The 13,091-nt window shown below is 41.5% G+C and overlaps 1 protein-coding gene across 1 annotated transcript in view; it reads right to left on the bottom strand.

Annotated features, from left to right (window-relative positions):
- Positions 1 to 5,701: 5,701 nt before the first annotated feature.
- Positions 5,702 to 13,091, bottom strand: part of ptcd3 (pentatricopeptide repeat domain 3) — a 36,345-nt gene continuing 28,955 nt past the window's right edge. The window contains exons 12-23 of the mRNA XM_079670213.1: positions 12,910 to 13,054; positions 12,769 to 12,819; positions 10,920 to 11,012; positions 10,701 to 10,729; positions 10,068 to 10,174; positions 9,394 to 9,472; positions 8,213 to 8,303; positions 7,939 to 8,024; positions 7,521 to 7,666; positions 7,031 to 7,072; positions 6,158 to 6,316; positions 5,702 to 5,845 (exon numbers count right to left, since the gene is read on the bottom strand). Coding sequence (XP_079526339.1) covers positions 5,800 to 5,845; positions 6,158 to 6,316; positions 7,031 to 7,072; positions 7,521 to 7,666; positions 7,939 to 8,024; positions 8,213 to 8,303; positions 9,394 to 9,472; positions 10,068 to 10,174; positions 10,701 to 10,729; positions 10,920 to 11,012; positions 12,769 to 12,819; positions 12,910 to 13,054 — 1,074 coding nt within the window. The 3' untranslated portion in view covers positions 5,702 to 5,799. The remainder of the gene's footprint in view (positions 5,846 to 6,157; positions 6,317 to 7,030; positions 7,073 to 7,520; positions 7,667 to 7,938; positions 8,025 to 8,212; positions 8,304 to 9,393; positions 9,473 to 10,067; positions 10,175 to 10,700; positions 10,730 to 10,919; positions 11,013 to 12,768; positions 12,820 to 12,909; positions 13,055 to 13,091) is intronic.

Below are 13,091 nucleotides of genomic sequence, written 5' to 3'. Positions count from 1 at the left end.
CAGAACCTGCGTCACTTTCTGGGTCAGCTGGGTACGTATTCTCCTGATGTTGTAAAGAGTGTATCTGCAGCAGCGGGTTGTAGCAGCTATGTTTGCAGTGAAGGACAGTTTGTTATATAGGTTCACACCTATATTCCTTGCAGTCTGAGTCGGGGAAACAATAGAGGTGCCGATGTTGATTGTTAGGTCAAGAGTGGGACAATCTTTTCCCGGAAGGAAAAGCAGTTCAGTCTTGTCAAGGTTGAGCTTGAGGTGGTGAGCAGACATCCACTGAGAGATGTCAGCTAGACAAGCAGAGATGCGTGCGACGACCTGGGTCTCTGAGCGGGGAAAGGACAGAATTAGTTGGGTGTCGTCAGCGTAGAAGTGGTATGAAAAACCATGCGGGCTAATGACTGATCCGAGCAAGTTTGTGTACAAGGAGAAGAGGAGGGGACCAAGAACAAAGCCCTGAGGGACCCCTGTAGTTAATTGACAAGGGTCGGACTCCGACCCTCTCCAAGTAACCCTGTATGCGGTCTTTGAGGTATGAGGTGAGGAGGGAAAGTGCAGAGCCTGAAACTCCAAGTTCTTGGAGAGTGTGAAGGAGGATCTGATGATTCACCGTGTCGAATGCAGCAGACGGGTCCAAAAGGATGATGACAGAGGAGAGGGAGGCTGCTTTAGCCGTGTGCAGTTCCTCAGTGACAGCAAGGAGAGCAGTTTCTGTTGAGTAACCTACCTTGAAACCAGACTGGTGCGGATCCAGAAGGTTGTTCTGATGGAGATAACAGGAGAGTTGTTTAAAGACAGCGCGTTCAAGTGTTTTAGACAGGAACGGGAGGAGAGAGAAAGGCCTGTAGTTTATAACATCAGATGGGTTGAGAGTGGGTTTCTTTAGGAGAGGGTTTACTCTTGCCTCCTTGAGACTGTTTGGAAAGTGACAAGAAGTTAGAGAAGTGTTGATGAAATGGGTGAGAAACGGTAGAATATCAGGAGCAATAGTTTGAAGGAGGTTTGAAGGGATAGGATCCAGAGGACAGGTGGTAGGGCGGGCAGAGGTAATGAGGGTAAGAACCTCACTTGGAGAGAGAGGGGGAAATGAGGTCAGTGTGTGGGTGAAAGGAGGGTCTGGTGACCCAGCGATGAGTAAAGTTGAGTCAGAAAAAGAAGAGCGAATATCATCAACCTTTTTTTCAAAGTGGTTAACAAAGTCGCTTGACAGAAGGGAGGAGGGGGAAGGGGCTTTGGGGGGGGTCCAAGAGGGTGGAGTAGATGGAAAATAGTTTTTGGGGATTGGAATAGGAAGATTCTCCCCAAATATATTGAGGCTGAACCTGAACTTTGAATTCTCTGCTCCCATCATAATCTTGGCGATCTTGTTAAAATTGTGAATGCAGAATTAGAAATACTATGTAACTGGTTTGCAGTTAATAAATTATCCCTTAATGTGGCCAAAACAAATTACATGTTATTCAATACAAATTCTGAGAGTAGAAATGACTGCATTATACGGATTTGCAATAACGAGATAGGAAAAGTTGGTGCATGTACATTTTTAGGACTGCTTGTTGACGAAAAACTCAATTGGAAGCGCCAAACAAGTATTACGAATAGATTGTGGTGTTGGTAAATATGAAAACACAACTCCCATATTTAAAAAAACGCAATCTATTAAAATGTGTTGACATAGTACAGCTTCAAACAGTACTGATTATGCATAACATTTTCCATAACAAAATCCCTAATAACATTCAAAAGCAGAAAATGACCATATATCTATTTTTTTTATATATGCATTTATTGTTTTCCTACCCTACATTTTATTACATTTTTTCTCCTGTTTTCTTTATTTCTTTATACTCCTTCCTTTCTATACGTTTTTGACGCAATAATGCCGATGTTGTCAATCAATCAATCGATAGGATACGGCTGTAATAGGCCTAAGGCCTTTTAGTCGCTCATAAATAATAGATCACTGTTCTTTATATACTATGGATGCTGGCAACAGTCACATAGTCCCAAGTGAAGGTGATGTTTGACCAGTAATGGTCGAGGCGGGACTTGAGACAGTTAACCGTCTTGGATGTGACAACGCTTTCTGACAGATCATTCCACAAGTAAACCACACGCAGGCTGAAAAAGTTGCGGCGGATAGCCAGTCTTGAGTACTGTTTCTTCAACTTGAGGCAGTATCCACGAGTCCTGGTGTTATAATCCCGTTGTAGTGAGCATGATGTTTTGTAGATGTTGTGGAGCTATTTGAAAACTTCGATCATATCTCCCCTCGCCCTTCTATAATACATACTCGGGATCTTAAGACTTTGCAGTCGTTCTCTTTCCCCCCCTAGCAGATTCAGCATTTTCTCCATGAGCTGAGATGGCTTGCTGTCTCCTAGGCCTTGAATGTCAAGAATCTGGCGGGCCCTCTCCTTAGCAGATAAGCTAAATGTTTTAAGGAGAAGGGCCTTAATCGCCTCATATTTGCCATGGCGTGGGGGGTCTGCGATAAATCCCACCAACCTGGATGACGTGGAGCTTCCCATCACTGCTACCACATGAAAATATTTCAGGTCCCCGTCACGGACTTGCCGGCAGGCAAAGTGTGCCTCGACGTGTGCGAACCACGCCGCATGCTCCCAAAACTCCGGCAGTTTAACAAAAACATCGCGATCAGCCATGTTCATTAAGTCTTCGGAAACTTTCACGAAAACGTCAGGATCACCAGTGGAGAGCCGATGAAAGGGAGTCAGAGACGGTGTGTTCAGTATGGAACTCCACACTTTATTATCCATTAATCAAGACAAGGTAAGTACATGTGCTGCTCTGTATGACAAGCTAGCATGAATGACACCAAACCCCGGTACCCTCACTAACGGGTCCGGGGTTGCAACACAATGATCCCAACAGTGAATTATGTCCCATAACGTGTCACCACACAATGCTATTTTCTATTTAGAACGAAGACTTCAGAATCTTAAAATCCCTTGACGTTTGTATGCATTGTGCTAAATTCAACACTGGAATCAAGCAAATATGAATATCTTTGCATGACATTAGTTATTTCTATTTTGCCATCACTTAATTATACGTTTAATACATTTAAGTCAAGCTAAGGTACATGTGATGTACAGAATTGACCAGTTCCAAAAACAGCCTGTAGTTTTTCACCAAAGGTTAATAGCAGTGGAATACTAAGTGGTTTTCAAAGAGATGAAATAATAACTATGATGTCAGACTGAAAGCCAATAGGATCGGGGGTCTGGAGAAATGTAACCTTTTGCTTTTTCCTGTGTGTGGGATTTGCAGTGTTGGCTGATAATGATTCTGTATTCTTCAGAATGTGCAGGAATATATGACGTTTGACTCAAATGTCAATCTTCTTTTTCTCAAAAGATATACAATGACCTTTAAAGAGTTTACATAATAAAGTCCCTATTTCCTCCATCACCATCTCTTTCTGCTCCTTCCTCCTAACACTATTAGTTGTCTATCATCTTCCCTCATCCTCCCTCTTTCCTCTTTTCTCAAAAAGTAAAGTAGAGTGTGTTTTAGGGTCACATCAGGTAAGAAATGTTAGAAAGCAACAGGTGGTAGAGGTATTAAAAGCATTAGAGGATGTCTTGTCAACCCTTCCTGTGTTTTTGAAAAGGTTTGACCTGTGACCTCCTCTATATTCATGTTGCATAAAGGAGTGGAGAAAGGAATGCTTGTGACCACCTACTTCCACACTTGTTTTCACGCAAACTATTTTGGGATGTGTTTGCATTTCATCCAGAGTTAATCCAACTCCCTGTTGTTGTTGTTGTTGGCTGTCCTTTCTTTTTAATAAGGTGAGACGCTACAGGCATAAACAAGTTTTTTCATGCAGTTTATTTTCATCTTCAGTCTAGTTAAATGACTCGTGTTGGTCTATTTGTGTCTGTATACATTTATCTTAAATTCACCAAAAGAAGGCATAAAATGATGACCCATTTGCATTATGACACATACAATGTCAGAGAAAAGAATATACAACACATACTAGGAAATTGTATACTCATATATATATATTTTCCCTTATTCACCTGTAGTGTATTGAAGTTCTTTAAATACGTTTTTTTATAAAAAATAAACCATTAATCTCCACTTCAGTTGCACTTACTTACACAAGATCATTTGTATTCCTATCTTCTTAAGGGTTCTACAGAGGGGTGTTCATATATTAATGATAATCCTGATTTATATGACGTTAACTTACACCCCAAACCATGATAAAAATAAATTATTATTATGTTGAAAGTATTTGACTAATCGTCAAGTGATGCTTATGCTAATTGTTATGTTCATATTTGTATGTTGTGCCTCTACTGTGACATGTTTACAGTATATGCTTTAATGTTCAAAAGCTCTTTATTTTTCTCATACTGCCTGTGCTGCAGCACCTCTTTTCACCCTCCGTCTGAAACCAGAGCCCAGTCTCTTCTGATTGGTTAGTTGGCCGGCTCTGTTAATTGGTCCACCACTAAGAGATGTCCTGCCCCCTGAGTGTGCCGGAGAGAAACTCCCTCTGGAGGGAACACAGGTATTTTAGCCTTTGCAGACCATTTACATGGACAAAAACCTATATCACACACTACAGGAAAAGGAAAACCCCCAAAACCATAATAGGGTCCCTGTAGCTACACCTGTGATACTACAACACATATGAGTGACCTGCAAGTATTGTCAAAAAATAAAAAAAGATTATAATGATAAATACAAAAAAATCCTAAATATGATTAATAGAACATTTTAGAATACTTCTTCCTTATCCAGAGGTAGAAAAAAAAATACATGTAGGCAGTTTCATAATTGGAGCGTGTGTGAGCATGTTAGAGTTTCTAAATGTGCGAGGGAAGGTTTGTGTGTGTTCCCACGGTCTGGGCAAGGCAAGGAGAAAACTTGGTTCTTGTGTCAGATTGTGTGCTAAGTTTGAAAGGCAATACTGCAGTGTATCAGGGAGTATGTGAGTGTGTGTGGCTTCAGGCCATCTGGAAAACAATTCCCCAAACCACACCCATCTTCCCGGCTTCCGTCACTCACCTTAGCCCATTTGTCCTTATAAGGTCATACCGGCAGCTCGGCTGGTGATTGGACGGAAAAAACACACAATTTGATTAAAGCACACACCTGTAGAGGCTGGCAAACCCACACCCCCACAGACTGCTTGATACTAATCTTATCTCTGTATGCTTTTATACTGAGTGTGACTGCTTCTAATAATGCCATTGAGTGAACACAATAACTATATTTGACTGTGTATTTAATTCTCAATAATTGTGTTCGATATTCCTTTCTAAAGCAAGCTTGGTTTTGATTTTAAAGACCGGCGTTGTAAAAACAAAAAAAACTTTAAAAAACAATAAAAGTCAGGAGTTATAAAGTTGTGTCACACACACACACTTCTGGCACCTGTCCTGTCTAGACATGCTGCTAATAAAATCCTGCAAAAACACACAGTGCATACCTGACTCTGCACACCCACAACACTGTTTGTTTATGTGTTGTCAGAACCTGGAGGACTGTTTCAATAAAAATGGGATACTGAGATGTCCCAAAGAAATCCCGAGCTAAAAAAAAATCATTAATGCATAAAAAGTGGCAAAGAAACTGTAATTTCTAACAAGTTGTTGCATTGAGTTGTTGACTGGAGAAACAGCGACCTCTAGCTGTCAAACAAAGCATTACAGGAGGTTTGGAATATGTTGTTACATACATTAGTTTATTAACACACAGATAATGAAACACACTATGAAATTGTGAGATGTTTCTATCAATGGTTGGGCTCAGAGGTCTCCTTCAGCCTGAGGACTCTCCTGTCGACTCCAGCTCAGATAAAACGGCTCTGGATGGGACGGAAAAAAAGAAAAAAGATAGTGTCAGAAAAAGCAATCCGAATCATAAAACATATGATGTTTGTCTGTGTACTGTCTAGAAATGTTTTAAATAAATTCAAATAAATAATCTATCATTGTTAAAATGGCCGATATTGTCTGTAGAATTACAGTTATCGGTATAGGGAACAACATTTGAAAACTTATTTTTCTTTAAGTTTCCTGTCATTTGTTAATAAAAGGACAAATGTTTCCACTTAAACATGTTTCCTCCTCCTCCTCCTCCTCCTCCTCCTCCTCCTCCTCCTCCTCCTCCTCCTCACCTCTGCTCCTCGGTCAGATCTAACTCAGCCAGGGTTCTCTTGGCCAGTTTGGGTGTAGCAGACAGACAGAAGGCTGCAGACAGCTGGACCAGCTCCACGGCTCTCTGAGAGGAACCATCGCTGCAGCACACCGACAGGAAGTCCTCCAGCAGCGGCTCTCTGCAGGGGAACACGGCAGGAAGTCAGTGCATGAACCAGGGCATGAACCAGGGCAGGACAATGTGGAGAGAATCACAACATCACTATCCATGGATTCTGTGTCCATATTGTACGTGACCATTGATGCTCCCACCACACTTTTAGATCATGAGAATTTTGATAAATAATGATCAGTTATTCACAATATTACATCACTTGACGGTAATGCAGCCTTTAATATATATGTCTGTCTGCTTGTTATGTTTATGTACATATTTTTATTTCTTCTTTTTAATGGGACACTTGACTAATGTAAAGCACTTGTGCTATTTACAAAATCTAACCTTTATCACAGCCTTATGACAAATTTGTTTTTTCTATGTGTAATAACCTCTTAGAGGTTATTCATAAACATTTTCCATGATGGTATTTTTCAAAAATGTAAATGACCAGTATATATTTGTTGTTATATGTAAATTGATGCCATACATTGGCGCTCTGTGGTCACACACACGATGTACACTGAAAGAAATTTGAAAAATTGACTTAAATTAATGTATTATGTAAACAAATTACTCATAATTGTAATAGGTTATTTGAAAGCAATAATATTAAGTAGTATTGCTTTCAACTAACCTCACTTTAATTAAAGTCAATGTTGAACATTTTCAGTTTAAAGAGATGTTCCCCTTTCTAAATCAGACTTCTGTGTTTATATTTGTTGAAGTGACTCACTTTGGAACTCTGTTCTTGGATTTGAAGAGCTTCAGCATCTCCCTGCAGACACAGAGAGAAAAGTCAATTTACAATCCTTTAAGGCCCTGACACACCTACCCGATTTTGGGAGTCAGAGGCCGTCAGAGGCAGTCGGGCATTCGCGGCGCCCTACTCAGGTTGGTGTGTCCCGCATCGTCGTGGCTTTACGGCACATTTTTACACCTCCCACGGCCAATTCAACATAAGTCGGCCAAAGAAATCACTCTGATTGGCTGTTGCCTCTTTTGAATGACGAATACACACTACCGCTGACTGCTGGTAAGGAAAGTTATTGCCACTCGTCGACTGAAGTCTTTGCGCTGTGTTCCTAGGCGGGCGACGTAGCGGACGTAAAAGTCTTCGGTACGCGTTCTTTGGTCTCAGGTTGGTGTGTAGCGGCCTTTAGGCAGTGAAAGCTCTCCTGTGATTGACAGATATATACACAGCCCCCCCCCCCCCCCCCCCTCACCAGGCCTCTCGGGTCTTGTTGGCACGCAGCAGCAGGGAGGTCATGTTGGAGAGGGAGGTGGTGCTCAACTCCAGAGGGTTCTTCCTCCTGTCTGCCTCCGACACATTCTTTATGTCCAGAGCACACACTGCGAACGCCTCCTGGACCTACACACACACACACACACACACACACACACACACACACACACACACACACACACACACACACACACACACACACACACACACACACACACACACACACACACACACACACACACACACACACACACACACACACACACACACACACACACACACACACACACACACACACACACACACACACACACACACACACACACACATTATTGACATAAAGCCCCTTCTAGGCTTTAATATGTTCAATTTTTTCCTCTCAGCTGTGTGGCGCTGACCTCAGAACTGTGCTTGTCTCGGGCCATCAGCATGAGCAGCTCCTCCACCAGGTCAGCCTTATTGTCATGACCCAGAGCACAGATATCTGGAAACAGGGAGAAAATATCATTATGATATCAATACTGTAATATCGTCAGGGTTGACTTTTACCTGGTTTTAAAGGCTGCATAAAAGGATGTCATCATCTGTTTTAGCTCTTTTCATATTTGCCTTTGCCTAGTTATTATATCCACATTAATGGTGATAATTTATTTAATCATTTTGTACACATACCCTTCCAGATGGTGGGCAGCAGGTCCAGGCGGCTGTCTGTGTCCAGAGCCTGCAGCAGGTCCTTCAGACTATGGGGGTTCGGGTAGTACAACTGCAAACCCACAACACAATCACAACTACTGTTATAGTTCCATCAAAAATGTCTACGTAAAAAAAACTAAAACAATTCAATCTTTTCACAAACTTTAGGTCTGATCATGACTACCAAATACTTTAGATCAGTGGTTCTCAACTGGTGGGTCACGGACCCGTTTCGAGTGGGTCGCGGATGTGTGAGTGAAGAAAAAAAAAAGAAGAAAAAAATAGAATGTCTTTTTTTTTGGAAGGCCCAATTTTCTAACGCTGTGCATGCAGTAGGCGTTGGGACTGGAAGTACCGGAGACCAGTAGTCACGTAGTGATCATCTTCTCAATAAAACATCTTTGCTGATGTTTTTTCGAGTCTTCTGGCCAATCAGAATCAAGATTGTTGCCGGAAGTCCCCACGGAGAATAACTTTGTGGTAGAACTATTCTTTATAAATCCATAGGTACAACTTCAGATAAAAATGAACAAATAATGAAATATGACCCCCGGTTTGATGATTGACAGGTCACAGAACAATGTGAGCTATCTACCCACAATTTAAAGTAATTCACACAGACTATCTCCTCTTTGCTCTTCTCTCTGTGAGGAGCAGCAAGCTGTCAGAATTAAGTGAAAAACAAACAATGGCATAAAATATTATTAATATTTCGGGTAGTAATAGATTTGTTTATTTTCTTCTCAGAGTGTACCAGAATGCATAGTTTATGTTGGTATTTCTAAAAATCTCCTGGGGGAGAATCCCCCCAGACCCCCCTTCTGGGGATGGGTTTTCAGCATGTGTGCCTTTTTATGCAGTTCAGCTTTGATTCCATCATCTCATTAAACCTTATTTAAAAGCATACTTTAGTTCTGTGAAGGGATATATGCACTGTACTTCACTTTAATTAAGATTGTATGCTAAAAAGCGTATATTACAGCACGATTTTTTGTTGAATAGATTTGAGTGCTTCAAAATGTTGGGTCGCGATGTATTGACCAAGTATAAAGTGGGTCCCGAGGTCTGACCAGTTGAGAACCACTGCTTTAGATGCCGCGTTGTTTACATTAATGGTATCACTGATTCTCAAGCGAGACATTATAAGATTTTATACTGACCGAGGGAACAAGTTTTCTGTACCACGTCAGCACCACGTCAATGTGCTCCATCATACACAGCAGGTTGAGGAAACACCGGCTGGAGAGGAGAGTGAGGAGAGAGGAGAGGAGTGAGGAGAGGAGAGAGGAGAGAAGAGAGGGGAGGAGAGAGAAGAGAGAGGAGAGAGGGGAGGAGAGAGGAGAGCGGGGAGAGGAGAGAGGAGAGAGAAGAGAGAGGGGAGAGGATGACCAATGAGAGAGGAGCGGAGAGAGAGAAGAGTGGTGAAAAAAGGGGAGAGAGGGAGAGGAAATGAATCTCCATAATTCAATCGAATCAGTATATTTGTCAAAGCTTAAATAAAAAGGCTATGGCATTAAAATAAGTGACTCTACCATGAAAGACATTTAAATGGATATAAATACATTTCCCTTTGTCATGTATATGCGTCTCATCTTCACATATCCTCCTAATGTCTTTAGGTCTTTACAACCATTTGTGAATCAAATGAATGAATGTATTTCATGCTACACCAAGGCTCATGAAATCTATATTCTGCAACATTCATGTGGTTATTCCTTATTAGGATATATATAGTATATTTAAAGAACTTTCTCCCAGTTGCTTCCTGCCCTCTGAGGCTTGGATGGTGGAGGTACAGTGTGTGTTGAGGTTAGTGGAAGTCTTTGTCACTTACTAGAAGGAACTCTGCTGGTAGAGAGGTCCCAGCAGCCTCCAGTTCTCCCCGTGCTCCAACAGGTTATACACCCTGTAACCCAGCTCCAGATCCTTATTGTTCACACACTGTCACAAGCGCACAGAGAGAGAGAGAGAGAGAGAGAGGGAGGGAGAGAGAGAGAGAGAGAGAGGCAGGTCAGTGGACCAACACAATAAACAAAGAATGGGGAGACAGTCATCTGCATGACTAGAAATGTAAGACTTTGTAAAAACGATGACAGTTGGAATGTAATCAATGAAACGCTATCATCCAATCAAAATACATTAAAAAAAGTTATAGTTAAAAAAATGGGGTACTTAAAAAAACATGCTAGGGTTAATCAAATTGGATTCAAAATAGAATCAAAATAAGAATATTTTAATTATTCCAAGGGAAACTGTTTTAGAATGAAAGAAAAAATAACTCAAATAAAATAAAGGACATTTATATTAACATGGGTTAAGGTAAGATTGAGCAACACATATTTACATTAAATTATTTCCACAAAAAAAAAGAAGTTAAAGTAAAATGCTATTTATATAATTGTATTCTTTTTGGATAAAACTTTGGATAAAGACATTTGTTATAAATAATTTAATAAAAAATACTTACTATTCTCATTGCGGTGGAGAAGAATAGAACTGGGAACAACAGAAACAAAAAATATCAGTAATCAGTATACATCTAAATATGGAAAGTAAAAAATGCATCCATATTTATGTGAGAAAAATGTATCTGTATATTATAACCCTTTAGTCAGCATTTCTTCCTCACTTGCATATACATTACAAACCAAATAAGGACCAATTCCACACATGCACCCCAACATACCATCATCGGGGTCCTGGCAGGTGAAGCTTCTTCCCTCCAGTTCTGACATCACTTCCTGTAGAATGTCTGTGTTGACCGCACCAGAGGAGGAGGCTGGAGTGGAAAGACAAAAGCAATGGATGATTTTTTTTATTGGACTTTTGATTGTTGCAAAACATTAAGATCTGTGGCAAACACACAGTTATGAAACTACATTTTTCTTTCCATCGTCAGAAGTAAAAAGCTAACGTTAAGCTATAAACAAAGTACATTGTAGTAAGAGGCAGAGTTGGGACCAAGTCATTGTTTTGCAAGTCCGAGTCAAGTCTCAAGTCTTTGCGCTCAAGTCCGAGTCAAATCTCAAGTCTTTGCGCTCAGCGCAACTTACATGGCGGTGCCGGCCGTCAGCGAAACGAGCCGGCCTTTCTGCGTGTCTGTCACTCAAATGCGGGACATATGACATATTGACATATCAATTTGTGGGACGCGGGACAAATGATAAAAACGCTGTGTGTGCAGTCCCGCACAAAGTGTGACACCTGGTCACCCTACACACACACACGGTGCTGCCCCTCACACACACACGCTTCAAACAATTTGCATAAATACTTGAGCTAAGTTTTTATTGTAATTACTGTGAAATGTATTATGTTTTCCTCATTATTACAACAAATACACACTTGCAACTGATAACACTGGCAATGATTTTATATTTATTAGACTATTCAAAAAGAATCAAGCTTCAAAAAAGTGGGGGCTCCAAATAAGTGGGGGGATGGCGATCCCCCGCGTCCAACGACCACTACACCACTGGTTATAAGGGACCCACTATCTATCTTTGTGTAAGGGATAATGTGCAGCGAGGCGGTCTTTATGGGGAAAAGAACACCTGAATCTAGCTCCCTCTGCAGGTGGTACTTTAACTATATTTTGATGCTAATCCTTTTGTACTTTTAATTGTAACATTTTGAATGCAGGACTTTTTATTGTAACCGAGTATTCCTACACTCTGGTACTTTACTCAAGTACAAGATCTGAGCTTCTCCCACCTCTGACAATAAATCCTGAGTGGTAACCAAAAAAAAAAACCCTGCTCTGAAGGTTATTTTCATTTTACAAATCCTGCACTCAGCTCGGCTTTCTCCAATATCACTGAAATGCATCCAGATGCTGCTTCTTTTTTCGGTTTTCGCTAATTTCTTGACTTTTTCCGACGCGCTTGCATTTAAATCCGTCTCCCCGTCGCTCTGTGCAGCTGGCCTGTGTGCCCCCCACCCTTCTTTCACATAATGTTATGATCCTAGTGTGTCCTTGCATATGATTGGCTGCATGGTGGCCCAGCTAAATAAAGTCCCGCCCCTGCCTGCAAGGATTCTCAGCAAGAGTAGGAGCGGCTGAAGATTCTGCTCTCCCCGACGGGAGTCGGCTCTTCTAGCGGCATCTCGCGATCGGCGTGTTGGAGACCTCTGAATTAAATTATCAAGTCATCTCAAGTCAGAAGACTCAAGTCCAAGTCAAGTCCCGAGTCATTGGTGTTAAAGTCCAAGTCGAGTCGCAACTGTTTTGTGATTTTGTCAAGTCGAGTCTCAAGACATCAAATTGGTGACTTGAGTCTGATTCGAGTCCAAGTCATGTGACTCGAGTCCACACCTCTGGTAAGAGGACTTCATTTCCCCAACGCTAAGCTCAAGGTTGGGCATGATAACGTTTACTGCTCTCATTTAACTTGTTAGCAACCTCCACGTTTAGGACACATAGAAGCTTCGGACCAAACAAATGCTAACTCCTTCCCAGGTTTTAAGATGAATTCCTGCACCACTCTGACAGACACCAAAGTCTGTCTTGGTGTGTGAAGGAACATCGCTCTCACCTGCTTTGGAGAAGGCGTTCAGGATGTGGTCGTAGGAGGCCAGGCTGGGAGCTGAACATACAGAAAAAAAATGTAAACTCAAAACTATTATGGTTTTACGATTGTACCTATGTGTGAGTGTGTGTGCGTGTGTGTGGTTACCTATCCCCATGGCCTTCATCTCGTTCAGAGTGTGTATGACTTGTGTTTTGGCCAGAGAGCCGCAGCGCCGCAGAGCTTTCAGGACGCTGTTGAAGGTGGAGAGGTTGGGCTGGACTTTCTGCTGACTCATCTGATTCAGCAGCTCCTGCAGTGGGAAAATAACAAGTGGATAATTAACAATA

Source organism: Notothenia rossii, assembly GCF_949606895.1.
Source record: "Notothenia rossii genome assembly, chromosome: 3".
NCBI lineage: Eukaryota > Metazoa > Chordata > Actinopteri > Perciformes > Nototheniidae > Notothenia > Notothenia rossii.
Note: the sequence above shows the minus strand (reverse complement) of the source record. Positions and strands in the feature narration are given on the sequence as shown.